We start from the raw sequence: 15,083 nt of genomic DNA on the forward strand, positions 1-15,083 counted from the left end.
AATTTCCATTACAATTTATTGCCCTACTCCCTATCTAACTTGGATAAAATACTACAACACAAAAAATTGAAATTAGATATGAAGTACTGAATATGTATGGTCTAACAATGAAATCAATAGTAACAGAAAACTCTTATAATGAAAAATGCACTGCATAAATCCACTTAAAACAATTGAAAATTATGGACCATATGTTATTAGACATAGGAAACAATGGAGGAAACTATGCACAAGCTAAACACTTTAGGAGACTAGCCACCATCACAATTCTACATCTGCAAGTAACTTCATTAAGAAGTAAATATCAGAGCTGTAGGTTTGTTATTAGAAGTGGTCCAATTACACATCTCGAAAGACAGTCAAGAAGACGTGATATACTAACACTGAATGAAAGACTATTGAGATTTTGAAGCTGAGAATGGCATCAGGGTGGAATTGTTTCTCTCTATTTTATTACGCAGCTCTTCATTCCACCTACAGAGGATGAAAGCCTTACATTCCATTACCATGGAATGAGACACCATGGAATGGTACAAGTAAGTGTATATACTTAAAAAGTTATCAAATAAATATTTCTGACTACCATGAGTTTGGACATTAATGTCAACAAACCTAATCTCATATCAGGTAAATAAATTCTGAAATACTCACCATGATTCCAGTGAGTAAACAGACCCCTTTCCCACAGTATGTATTAGGTACCATGTCACCATATCCAATGGATAGAAATGTTATTGAAATCAACCACATTGCTCCAAGGAAGTTGCTTGTAACATCCTGTTGATCATGGTACCTGAAAATAAAAAGAAAATAATTTCTTTATAATGAAAAGTTCTGTTAGATTTTTGTGCTGTCAGAAAGAAATCTCACTAGCTGGTGTGTGGTAGATTGACCTTGGCTAACAGCCAAATACTCACCCGCTCACATCTCCCTGCTCAGCAAGCAGGGGACAAAAAAAGTTTGTGTAATGAGAAACAAAAATAAAACCTAAAAACTCAAGTCCCACCCAATCCCCCATTTTCCAGGTTTAGTTTCACTCCTTTAATCATGACTCCTCTACCTGTCCCAAGCATCGCAGAGCGGATGGGGGTTACGGTCAGTATATATGTACTAGGTCTGACTAGGATAGAGTTTTTTTCAAAGCAGCTCATGTGGTGCTGTGTTTTGGATTTTTTACCAAAACAGTATCAATAACACACTAATATTTTAGTTATTGTTGAACAGTGTTTGCACAGCATCAAAACCTTCTCTGTTTTTCACACTGTTGTTGTCTAAAAGTGGCACTTGAAAAAAACCTCTAAGACTTGTTAATGAGTTTTAGAAGTCAAGGCATTCTTTATTTGGCGTCAGGTGCATTGGTCATAATTTCGCCAAAATGCACACCAAGGTACCTCCACTACAGCTTTTATGTCAACATTACATGATTATTCATTTTCAGTTCCCTGCATTCCTGTTACATATTCTAGACATTTCTCAACACCTATTAGCATATATACATATCCTTATAAGGTTTTGGAGGGGCTTCTTCAGGAGTCTTTGGTGGGCTTCTCTGCCTGAAGACCCTATAGTTCTGAATGACTGCCTTATGAATTTGTTCAAGACAATTCACTTGGTTATACAGTAACTGGGTATTGCTTGGCTCTCTGCCTCAGTTCCCCTCCTCATTATTTCTTTATTTTGCTTGGTTAGTCCTTTAAAATCACTGTCTCAGTTTAATGAGACTGGAAGTGTTTTACTAAGGAGGGTGAGTTATGAGGTAGACCAAACTCCTCTCCCTCAGCAATTGTAAATCCGAAATTAAGAGGTTCCAATCGAAGAAGTATGGAAAAAAGAAAAATAACAACCCTTTATTAAAGGATATATGTCCAGAGTAGGAAAGAACTTTGAAGCCTGGAAAGGAATATTACGCAAACATGGTGTTGGAAACTGCAACGATAATGGTCGACTTCTGCTAGAGTTCTGTGCGGAGCAGCAGCTCACCATCACCAACACTATCTTTCAGCAGAAAAACAGACTGAAGACAACCTGGATGCATCCTAGATCTAAGCATTGGCACCTCATTGATTATGTCTTGGTGCGACAGAGAGATATTCGCGATGTTCACCACACCCGTCTGATGCCTAATGCAGAATGCCAAACAAATCGTCTACTTGTGCGCTGTAAACTTAGTTTCCACCTTAAGTTCAAACCTAAAAGGGACGGTATTCCAAGGAGGACACTCCAAGTTAACCATCTTCAATCAGCTAAAGTGAGAGACAGCTTTCAGGTCAACCTTCAAACTAGGCTTGAGGATCATTCCATAGATCCCTCTCCTGAATCACATTGGCAACATATTAAAAACAGCATCCTGCAGTCCTCTGAAGAATCCTTAGGGTTCTCCCTCAAGAAGAACAAGGACTGGTTTGATGAAAACAATCAAGCGATCTAGGAATTGTTGAGGAAAAAGAGAACTGCTCACCAAGCACACCTTGCTCAGTCATGATCCTGGCAAGAATACTTTTGAACAGACTAATACCCATTACAGCAGAAGAACTTCTTCCTGAAAGTCAATGTGGTTTCAGAGCCAAAAGGAGTACCACAGACATGCTATTTGTTCTCAGACAACTGCAAGAGAAGTGTAGGGAACAGAATAAAGGTCTCTATGTAACCTTTGTTGATCTCACCAAGGCTTTCAATACTATGAGCAGAAAAGATCTGTGGCAGATTTTGGAACGTTTAGGTTGTCCCCCCCAGTTCCTTAAAATGATCATCTTACTTCATGAGGATCAACGCGGCCAAGTCAGATATGGTGATGTACTTTCTGAGCCCTTTCTAATATCCAATAGTGCGAAACAAGGTTGCCTTCTTGCACCAACGCTATTCACTATCTTTTTCAGCATGATGCTCCAAAGGGGTACGGTAGACCTCAATGATCAAGATGGAATCTACATTCAATATCGTACCGATGGAAGCCTATTCAACCTAAGGAGACTGAAGGTCCATACTAAGACCTTCAATCATCTTGTCCGTGAACTGCTTTACGCTGATGACACCGCCCTTGTCACTCACACAGAAGTAACTCTGCAGTGTTTAGCATCCTGCTTTGCAGAGGCTGCTGAGCTTTTTGGGTTGGAAGACAGCTTAAAGAAGACAGAAGTTTTCTATCAACCTGCACCTCAGGAAGTCTTCCATCATCCCCATATCACCATTGGCCAATCAGAGCTCAAATCAGTCCAACAGTTTAATTACCTGGGTAACCTCATCTCCTCGGATGGTAAGATTGATGCAGAGATAGACAATAGGTTAGCAAAGGCATATAGAGCTTTAAGAAGACTCCATAAAAGAGTCTGGTGAAATAAACACTTGAAGAAAAGTACCAAGATCAGTGTTTACAGAGTCATTGTGCTTTCACTCTCTTATATGGGTCCGAATCATGGGTCATTTACCGCCACCACCTGCGACTCCTAGAACGCTTCCATCAACGCTGTCTCCGTACAATCCTAAACATCCACTTGTCAGATTATGTGACTAATACATCTGTTCTAGAACAGGCAACAGTTACAAATATTGAGGTCGTGTTGTTGAGAACACAGTTGCTTTTGGCAGGGCATGTCTCCACGATGGAGGATTGTTGCCTGCCTAAGATCATGCTCTACGGTGAACTTGCCACTGGGTGTCGCAAGAGAGGAGCCCCAAAGAGGAGATACAAGGACTCCCTGAAGCAACATCTCAACCTTGGTCACATTGATCTCCATCGCTGGTCTACTCTGGCCTCCAATCGGGAGGTCTGGAGACACACTATCCATAACTCTACTGCTTCTTTTGAGAATGCATGCAGGATCACCATCGAAAAGAAAAGACAACGCAGAAAGAATCACCTCTTGCCGATACCATCCAAGGAGTCTTTCTGTTGTGCCTTTTGCAACCAATCTTGTCTATCTCGCATTGATCTCTTTAGCCACCAGCGCACTTGCAGTAAATGTGGGTAGAGCCCTTCCCAAATCTTCATTTGCAAAGTCTAGCCTTGATGATAATGTGTATTGGCAAAAGAACACAAAACCAACTAAACAATAATCCTGTACCCAAAAGTCCCCTTCAAAAAAAAGGAAACAGTTTGATACTTCTCTGTCCTCTAGCGCAATTCTAATCACGGTTGACAGGGGGCGCTGTTGGATCACTGGAGGAGCAGAACCTGTAGTTGCTCAGTGTTGGCCAGCAGGGGGTGCTGTTGGGCCCTGACCATCGCCATATGGGGCCCTGGTGTGCGGGAGAAGTTGAAAATTGAGATTTCCCCCCTCCACTGAGGAGGGGAAGGGGAAAAGGGAAAAGGATGGCAGTTTCTTTCCCACAAAACTCACGATGTCTATGTCTGGCTTTGGTCCGGACTCCCCCCTTTCCTCGCCGAGCACAAACTCTCCGATGAAATTTGAGCAGGTCTGGCTGGCAACAGAGCAGACTGCAGGCAAGCCGAGGCCAGAGAACAGGCAGATGACCAGGTTGAGAGCAAAACGGCCTCAGAGTTTTTCCAGAACACACCTTGCCCCCGTTAAGGCAAAAAGTGAAGTGTCACTTTCCAAGGAGAAGAGAGGAGAAAAACTCCTCATCCCCCCCCAACCTTAGAGAGGGCTATCAGCCTGGAATGTAGTTCTGCCAGCCAGTTCCTTTGTGTAGGTCAATCACCCAAGGCAGAAAACTGTCCTCCCCATTCAACATCCCTCCCCCACACTGCAGCAGGGGAAAGAAAATTCCCGTTTGCTTTTTAGAACAAGTAAACCCATGACAATCACTTGTCTCTTCTATATCTAATTTCTATGGTACATTCCGTTTGGTTTGTCCCTTTAAATCACTTGGCTCAACTATATGGAGTTTCTATGGTAAATTCTGTTGCAAATACTATCAGTCCTCTTTGCATCTCTAACCCCCGACATGGTTGTCCTCCCAGTGAATACCTTGGGGGAGAAGGGGTTGCACAGTAGACTGGGAGGGAACACAACTGGGCAGATGACCTGAACTAACCAGAGAGATATTCTATATCATATAATGTCATGTTCAACAATAAAAGGGAAAAGAATGGACTTTAGGTGGGTTATCCATATTTTTCTCAGGAACTGGTTTGACATCGATCTACCCACAGATGCATGATTGTTTTTGTATCACTTCTTTATTTTCTTCCCTCTTCTTCCACTTATGATTCACTTATTATTTGCCTGTTTTATCTTGACCTCCAAGTTTTCTTGGTTTTATTCTTCCTTTCTTCTTCCCCTGTCCCACTGTGGGGGAGGAGTGAGCAAGCAACTGTGTGGTGCTTATATCCGTCTACCAGGGTTAACCCACAACAACACTTTCTACCACTTCTTCCTTCTCACACTTTTCTGCTGCTCCAGTGTGTGACCTCGCCATGGACTGCAGGGGAATGCCTGATCTGTCATGGTCTCTTCCACAGGTTGCAGGGGAATGTCTGCTCTGGTGCCTGGAGCACCTTTTTTCCTCCTTCTCTGCCCTGGGTGTTTGAACTGCTGCTTCTCACTCTTCTTTTTCTCTTCTCCTCTGCTTGTGCAGTGTTTTCTGCCCTTTCTTAAATATGTTTTCACATAGGCACCACCAACTTTGATGATTGGCTCAGCTTTGACCTGTGGTGGGTCCATTGCCAAGCCAGCCAGAACTGTTATTCCTATTCAAATAGCAGAAACCTCTTGTTTTTTAAGAGAATCTTTTTTATGGGGGTACAAGTCCTGTTGATCCTCTGCAGTTGTATAAGACATCAGTCTACTATAGTTACTCCAGTCTGAAGCATATACAAAAGTCAGAAATGGATGTGTGGACAAGCAGAGAGCAAAGCAGATCTCTGTCTTCTTGTATTAGACACCAGATTAGTTATTATTGGGTCAGAACCAACTTGTGGGGAGTGTGTGTGTGTGTGTGTGTGTGGAGGGAGAAGGGATGCGTCAAACCTCATGGAGGTGGGGTGGCATCATATTCTTCATGGCAGGCCCCTGGAACCCACATGGGGAAGCCCCGGAATAGCTGTCAGTCACAAACAGCCCGGGAAAACTATAACACACCATACCTCCTGCAGCCCCTGACCCAGCTCAGATTGGCAGGGACAGTGAAGACACTGCCCCTCACCCTGGCCTGGAACCCCAGAGCAGCTGTTGGGTCAGACACCCCACCTGGAGGGGTTGACCATAGGGACCAGAGTAGATAAAGTCACAGGCATATGTTTGCCTCATGTCGCAACCCTGACACTTGAACTTGTGAGAGTTGGTCTGCTACAAGGCTTCGGTGGTAGCTATCTCTCCCTCTTTCGCCTTCTCCCTTCTTGATTCCTCTGTTTCTCTTTCTTTGCTCCTTTCTTGATGCTTGGGGTGGTTAGGAGCTGGAGGGATTGGATTTTGATTTAAGTGTTGTGGATTTATTGGATCTTGACTTGAGCATTGTGGATTAATAGTATATGCTGAGTCAGTATAGTGGTGGAACATTTTGTCTAGTTTTTGTGGTGTCCTTTTGAACTTTGGCCAAGTCCCCTTGTTTGCTCCCCTAAATTAATAAATAAATTCCTTGGGAACAAGCCCGTGTCTTATTCTCTTGACGCTATCTCGAGGTATTAAAGAAATCTTTATCTATATATTAAAGTAAAACTCATAGCCAATCCCATGAGCCAACTGGAGTTTTACATCTTGGTCTAAATTTAAATCTGTAATCAGTAATCTATTAATGAACTGTCATGTTGAATTAAACAACCTAGGATTTTCCCTCTCCTTCAACATATTTAAGATAAATAGAACAGTATGTCACTGTACTTCTCGTCATCACAATTTCTTCACATTAAAAAATAAGAAAATCTCCCTTTTGCGTTAAAGTCAACTACTAAATGGAATTTCCTGATGTGCTATTTGTCGTCTTATTTTTACCATTCTACTGGAATGTGTTCATTTTTTCCTTTAAACAAGTTTAAATGAATAATCTAATCTTCACATTATATATATCAACTCAACTGCGAAGCCATAAAGACACCTTTTAGGTATGAAACTGACTGTTACGACTCAATCTGTGAGGAAAAAAGTCCTAGCACTAATGTAGATGGAATTTTGCTTTGTAGACACAGAGTAGCTCTGCAACAGAGACTACCTGGTTGCTACTGCAACCTCAAGGTTGAAATAACCCCTGCAGTTGTTGTGTAGCCTCAGGTTAGTTATCTGTGCTGTTTGTTCCTCAAGGGTATTATTTTAACCAGTCCCCAAATCACTGTCTCACAGTAGGTCACAGAGTGCCACTAGGTAATTAGCTCATAAATCCATGGGAAACCTACTTTCCATCTGTAGTGGTTTAACCCCAGTCAGCAACTAAGCACCACACAGTCACTTGCTCACTCCTCCACCAGCAGGACTGGGGAGAGAATTGAAAGAGTTGTTGCCTTAAGATCGGGAGCCAAAAAAAACTCCAGGCAAATTTAGTATAGAGATAAGATATAGAGCAGGTTTTTAATGAAGGTCTTCTGGCGCAAGGAGTACAAATGGAGTAAGCAACCTGCGTTCAGGGGTTCCACAATTTATGGTCCGATCCGAGAACCACCTGCCTCAGATCTGACCCCCAGTGCGCCTCCCCGGAAATCGAGTCAGAGGTCCTAAGACCCTTTTCTTCCTCATCTTCCTCTTCTTCACAGCACGTACTGTCTTTGGAGTTTCTCCAAGGTTCCAGGCTTGAAGGTTGCTCTGACTATGATGGTATCTTCTTCAGGTCTGGGGTGCAAATGTTCTTAAACAGAATCAAGACCTGTCTTGAAAGGGAACCTAAACAAGTTTAAAGAATTTAGAAAATTCAATATGAAATGGGGGATAGGGTTCGTCATGGGTTTAACCTGTAGCTGGGTTTTACCTGTAGCTGGGTTTTGGAGCAGAGGGGGGCTATAGGGTGGTTTCTGTTGGAAGCTGCTAGAAGCTTTCACTGTCCTATGAGAAACCAATGGTAGTCAGTTCCAGGAGGGATTTCCTGTTGCTGGCCAAGGCTGAACCAATGGAATGCACTTCTGTGATAACATATTTAAGAAGCAGAGGAAGAGAAGGTTGTTGTGCAGAAGAAATTCCAGTCCGGGAGAACAAGCAGTCACCAAGCTCGGTACAGCCGGAGGCAGGGGGGAAAGGGGGAGGGCCTTCCCCCCCCTCCACCAGAAGCAGGGCAAAGACTTAGATCTGAAGCCCCTGCAGCCCAGAAAGAACCATTGAAGTGCAGGAAAATACATGAAGGAGGTTGTGACCCCTGTGGGAGCCCCAAAATGGAGCAAAGTCCTGCTGGAGACCTGTGGCCTGTGAAAAGGGAAGCCCATGTCAGAGCAGTTGTTTTCCGGGTAGGACTTTGTGGTTCCCCCTTGTGGCACCTCCTTGGGGAAGTCGTCCACCGGGCGACAGATTGAAATGAACTGTTGCCCGAGAAGTGGATGGACTCACGCTGGAGAGGTTTATCAAGGACTCAGTTGTAGAGACCCCCCTTGTAGCCCGTGGCAAAGACCATAGTAATGCAGGTGTCTCCCTGTAAACTATGGAGGACCTTCGGAATGCAAATAGTTGATTGTAAAAAGCTGCTGCTCCTGAGGGATGGACTCAAACAACAACAAAACCCCCTTTCCCCATCCCCCTGCACCACTGGGGGAAGGAGGGAAGACCTGAAAAGAAGGAGGGGTGGGGGGAAGGGGAAGGTGTTTTAAGACTGTTTTATTTCTCACTCTTTAACTCTTATTCTGTTAGTAATAAATTTAAGTTTTATCCTCACTCTGAGTTTGTTTTGCCTGCTAACACTGCCTTCTCTCAATCCTTATCTCTATTCATGAAATTCCTTTGCTGTTTTTTTTTCTTCCTCTCTCCTCTCTCCAACCACAGAGGGGAGGAGGGAGAGTAGTGGAGTGGTTTTAATAGGTCCCTGGCATCTGACCAGGGTCAAACCATGATAGGTTTGGTGAGTGTTTAACTACTATTCTAAAGTGTGACAGACTATACAGCTATATTAAAAATCTATATTTACTACACAGTTACTTTAAAATCTACAAAAAGCTAAAAATCCTAAAAATTCAAAGGCGTCAAAGTGAAAAAAACCTTCTTGGGCTGAGATAAAGAGAGTTTAATAAGTAAAGCAAAAGTTGTGCACACAAATAAAACAAAACAAGGCATTCATTCACTGCTTCCCATGGGCAGGCAGGTGTTCAGCCATCTCCAGGAGAGCAGGACCCCATCACACGTAATGGTTACTTGGGCAGACAAATGCCATAACTCCAAATGCCCCATCCTTCCTCCTTCTTCCCCTCACTTTAAGTACTGAACATGATGTCATATGGTGAAACAGGAGGCAGACCTAAAAGAGTTAACTGAGATATCTTGGCCTGCTAAGAAACCTCAATACCGGTTTTGCTAGAAGAACATTTTAGGAGCACTGGTTAATATCATGTTCTGTTCTGTTCACTGGACCAAAGGTCTTATTATAGAAAGAATAGGAGTAGTACACACACAGTAATAAATTAGGTAAACTAGACGTTTGAATAAGATCTAGAAGGTCCAGAGCCAGGATTTTGCAAGCTTGAAGAATTCAGGTCACCTAATTGAAGAGGTCAAATTGAGGAAGATGTCCATGGCAACCACCAGAGGGATGAAGGTTTGAGCAGAAGACTCCCAAAGTAGAAGACTGCGCATGCCTGGAAAGACTGCCCAGAGACTCATCTACTTATTAATATGTATAATAAATGATGTAACCATGTGTCTAAAGTGTATAAAATGACTTAGTTTTGCACTTGCAAGTCGAGTAAGTTTGTCCAAATACCTTACTGTTTAAAGATAAAAAGTCTCTGAGCAGTTTCTTGGATTGATTTTTCAGATTCATTTGGCGACCGTGGCAGGACACCTTCTCCACCCGGTTGCGGAATCCCTCGGAGGATGGGACCCCCTTGGGTACCCTCGGGTAAGTCTTTTTACCCGAAGGGGCTCCCTTCTTCAGTGACTTCTTGCGGGGGCTGGACAAGAACACTGCCTATTGATAAAAGGTATTTGTATCTGGTTTCTGGTTTTGTCTATTCTGGTTCTGGTTATTCTGGTTCTGGATTCCCATAAGTCGAAGGCAAGACACCGTCCCTCGCAGGGATATGGGAGAGGACGCTCTCCCAGGGGAATATCCCCTCTGGTCTGGTCTGGTCTGGTTTTGTTTGTATTTGGCCAAGTATTGTTTACTTTGAGGGAAACAAGGTTGTCGTGTTTATTTTCGGAAAAGTTATTGTGTACCTGATATACCCGGCTTACCTTGAAACATCCAGGAGCACATAGTTAAAGGTATTATCATGTTAAGAATTGCTATGTGAGAGATAGTGCTGAAGAGTTAACTATAAACACACCACTTTGGATAAGACCTAGAATTAAGATTTGTCCATTTTGCAACTGTTAGTTATATGTATGAGCCTTGTGTAACAGATGTAAGGTTTGCCTCCCTGACAGACAAGGTTGGGTCAGAACCAGTGTGCATATTGCAGAAAAGAGGGACACTGGAAGAAGAATGCCCTGAATTAACAGGTGGAAATACAGGCACAGGAGGGGTTGTTGTTGCTTACAGAGTACTGAGTGAAGTGGGGGGGGGGGCAGAAGACCAGTGCCTAGGGGACCTGCTGGTAAAAATTAAGCTAGGGGAAGAAAAAGAAGAATTAGATTTTCTAATTGATACTGGGGCTACATTTTCTGTTTTGAATCAAGAATTAATACCTAAAAGTGATAAATATGTTTAAGTCGTGGGTGCCACTGACCAATCAGAAAAGTTTTCTTTTGAACAAAATTGGAAAACAAATGGGAGTGCATCAGTTTTTGTATTTACCAAATTTATCCAAACTCGTATTGGGCAGAGACCTACTAGAAAATCTGGGAGTTGTAATAGAATTCAAACAAGGTAAAATTGAACTTAAGGTAAAGGAAGAACAATTAATAGCAACTCTGAGTTTAGCAATGAGGTATGTGGAGCCAAACCAGGAGAATTCAAATGTCAATCAAATTTTAGATCAGGTATACCCAGGAGTTTGGGCTATTGAAACACCAGGAAAGTCAAAAAGGGCAGCTCCCATTGAAATAGAATTACGACCAGGAGCAAACCCAGTAATTAGGAAGCAATATACACTGAGGTTGGAAGATAGAAGAGGAATTGAGCCAATAATAGATAACTTTTTGAAATTAAGGTTTTTGTAGAGTGTGAATCAGATTTCAGCACCTCAATTTTACCAGTCAAGAAGCCAAATGGAACACATAGGTTGGCTCAGGATTTAAGAGCAGTAAATAAAATAGCTAAAACATACATGCACCTATTGCAAACCTATATACCCTATTAACAATATTAAAAGAAAATCTAATTTGGTTCACAGTATTAGACTTAAGAGATGCCTTTTTTTCTGCCTTCCCTTAACACAGGAAAGTCAAAGGATATTTGCCTTCAAGTGGGAAAATCCCACCACAGGAAGGAAAACTCAGTTCATTTGGACAGTGTTACCTTAAGGGTTCGAAAATATTCCCACAGTTTTTGGGAATCAATTAGTTAAAGAATTGGAACAATGGCAGTCACCACCGGGAAAGGGTGTACTTTTATAATATGTGAATGATCTATTGATCGTTACTGAAAAACAAGAAGAATGTGTCCAATGGACAGTAAACCTCAAACTTTTTGGACTTAAATGGTTATCGAGTCTCTCAACAGAAAGCTCAGCTGGTCCAGAAGAAAGTCATGTATCTGGGATATGAAGTATCGAGAGGACAATGATCTCTGGAGACAACGTGAAAGGAAGCCATTTGCCAGACACCGAAACCACAGATGGTGAGAAACCTTCGAGCCTTTCTAGGAATGACAAGTTGGTGTTGTTTATAGATATATCAGTATGGGTTAATTGCAAAGCCTTTATATGACCTGCTGAAAATAACTAAGGGCAACCTAGTCTGGACCCCCGAAGCAAGTGGAGCCTTCAAACAACTGAGATGAGAACTCATGAGGGCTCCGGAGTTGGGATTGCCTGATGTAACAAAGCCCTTTTGGTTGTTCTTGCATGAATGACAAGGAATGGCTCTCGGGGTCCTGGCTCAACAACAAGGACCATACAAAAGAACAGTAACCTACTTCTCCAAGCAATTGGACGAGGTAAGCAAAGGATGGCCCACCTGCCTAAGGGCAGTAGCAACAATGATCATAAATATAGAAGAAGCCAGGAAATTTACAATGGGACAGAAAATGACTGTGTTAGTGTCCCACACAGTATCTACGGTACTGGAACAGAAAGGAAATCATTGGTTGTCACCCTCCCAATTTCTGAAATATCGGGTAATCCTGGTTGAATCAGATGACATAACCATTCAGGTGACTAACATTGTTAACCCAGCTTCATTCCTAAAAGGAAGAATCTTGGTTGCACCTGTCGTGCACGACTGCCTGGAAACCATTGAAGCAGTGCACTCCAGTTGCCTGGACCTTAAAGAAGAACCACCCCTGGATGCAGAAGACCGGTTTACCGATGGCAGTAGTTTAATAAGACAAGGTGTGAAGATGGTTGGGTATGCTGCGACCACCACTACTGAGGTAATCAAATCAAATCCTTTGCCCGCAGGAACCTCAGTCCAGAAAGCAGAACTGATAGCTCTCATTCGAGTTTTAGGATTGGCAGAAGGAAAACAAATTAACACCTGGACTGACTCCAAATATGCCTTTGGCATAGTTCACGCTCATGGAGCAATTTGGAAAGAAAGAGGACTTTTAACTCTTCAAGGAAAAGTTGTGAAATATGCTGAAGAAACTCTACAATTACTAGAAGTTGTACAACTCTCCTCTCAGGTGGCAATTATGCACTGCCAAGGACACCTGAAAGGTAACACTATCCTGGAAATAAGAAACAGAAAAGCTGATTCAGAAGCTGAATTAACTGCTGCAAGAAGTAAAGAACTACCAGTAGCAGTTTTAGTGCTAGAAGAACTAGACACAGATCAACAGGTAGAATATCAAGAAACAGGTTATAAGTGGACATATGAAAATGAAGGTAAGGTGTTAGACAATGGGTGAGGTTAACTAAAAACAGGTCAGTTAATACTATTAGAAAAATTAGTGTGGTAATTTGTAAAGTAAAATATGATAAAACTATTGGGGCTTAGACTCACTCTATTAGCATTTAAGAACCAGAGTAGCAGGACCAAATTTATTTACCACAATAGAGCAAGTCACATCCCAATGTGAACTTTGTCTGAAATACTGGAACAAAAATACACCAAGGGGCAATAAGCAAAGGGTATTTCCCAGGTGAAATTTGGCAAATTAATTTCTCTGAGCTCCCAAGAAAAGGAGGGGGGTCTGTTATCTCTTAGTTTTGACTGACACATTTTCTGGATGACCTGAAACTCTCCCATGTAGAACAAATGAATCAAAATGAGTGGTTAAAGTCTTGTTGAACGAGATTATACCACAGTTTAGAATGCCTAAAAGCATCTCTTTAGATAGAGGTTCACAGTTTTGTGCATGAATTGTACAAGCAATAAGTAAAGCACTAAAAATCAATTGACAACTGCGTATGCCCTACAGACCCCAAGCAACTGGGCAATTAGAAAAGATGAATCATCTCATTAAACAACAATTTGCTAAAATATGTCAAGAAACAAATTTTCATTGGTATCAAGTTTTACCTATTGCTTTAATCAGGCTAAGGGTCAAGCCGAGATCAAAAGAGAAACTGAGTCCATTTGAAATTCTATTCGGCAGACCCCACATGATGCAAGTTGTAAATAGTGAAGCTTTAGATCAAATTCGTAATCAGTATGTGTATGATTATGTTATGGCTATAGGGAAATAACTGCAGAAAAATGCTACGGTGGTGTTAGAACACCAACCCAAACAACCTGATAGTAAATTGCATCCATTCAATCCTGGTGATTGGGTATATGTTAAGAATCTTTCAGGAGAACCACTACGAGAGAAGTGGGATGGACCCTACCGAGTGCTGATGACCACCTTCACAGCGATCCGGGTGAAAGAGAAACCCATGTGGATCCACTACTCTCGAGTCAAGAGTGTTCCAGAGGAAGCATGGACCTTGGGAGAGGAATCATCTACTCTCAAACCTTCTCAATGCTGACCTTTGGACTGATAAGTACATTGGTGTTAGATCAAGCCCTTGCCCAGAACTCATTAGGGTCTCAGGCCTATAATGGGGTCTCTGGTCTATTATTTTATTTACAACCAGATCTTCCGCCTCAGCCAGCCCAAATGAACCAATACAATGCATCTGTTACAGTCCTCCAAGGAACGAGGGTACTGAATAATTGGAAAAATCCTGGTACCCCATATGATGCAAGTATTTTAATAGGAAAAATTGGAGAACGAACTCGAGTTGGATATAAAGCGTATAAATCACCCTCACAGATTAGATGGTCACGCAAAATTGACATTACTGTACAGGACTCTGTGAAAGTATTACTTACCTACTCGTATGACTACGGAAATGTAATTAGTGGACATGCATGTGATTCTGATCAATGTTGGCACACCTTCACTCTAGATAAATCAGTTTCTGTGATGTGTCAATGGACATTCAGGGAAGGAAATATAACCAGGAGATTTATAATTAATGCTTCATCAAGTATTCCAGCTACCAAATCTCCTACCACCCCATTGACTAAGACCACCACCAGTTCTACAACTCCTTCTTTAACCTGTGAGAGTGTCCACAATTTAACTTTTGCTGGACCTTACATAATTAGACAATCAAATGAGTAGAAGCTGTTGTTAGATCCCACATATTCACTGAAGAGGGTTCGAATAAACCTTCAAGTAAACATATCAAGCATACAAAAAGATTGTCAACCCTATATTCAACAAAGTCTTAAAGGCTGGCATGCATGAATGATGGTCAGATCCCCTCGTACCAGAATCCAAAGAGATATAACTGGATTGTTTGGCACAGGATCAGGTGTACTAAACACCATAGATCAAGAAGTGTTAGTGAATAAACTAAGTGCTTCTGATCTGAGAAAGCTTAAAGTTCCTTTAAGGTCATCTTTGCTCACTTTGGCTCTTTGTTCACTTTGGCAGAAACACAATCATTGGCAGTCAGATTGTTGTGG

General features: G+C 42.0%; 1 protein-coding gene across 1 annotated transcript in view; it reads right to left on the reverse strand.

Moving 5' to 3' along the window:
- LOC113960000 (small conductance calcium-activated potassium channel protein 2-like) overlaps nt 1–15,083 on the reverse strand; it is a 187,077-nt gene that overhangs the window by 129,947 nt on the left and 42,047 nt on the right. The window contains exon 4 of the mRNA XM_027669316.1: nt 652–793. Within this exon, the coding sequence (XP_027525117.1) occupies nt 652–793 (142 nt within the window). The remainder of the gene's footprint in view (nt 1–651; nt 794–15,083) is intronic.

This window comes from Corapipo altera, unplaced genomic scaffold (genome assembly GCF_003945725.1).
Source record: "Corapipo altera isolate COAL_440 unplaced genomic scaffold, ASM394572v1 60354, whole genome shotgun sequence".
Classification (NCBI taxonomy): domain Eukaryota; kingdom Metazoa; phylum Chordata; class Aves; order Passeriformes; family Pipridae; genus Corapipo; species Corapipo altera.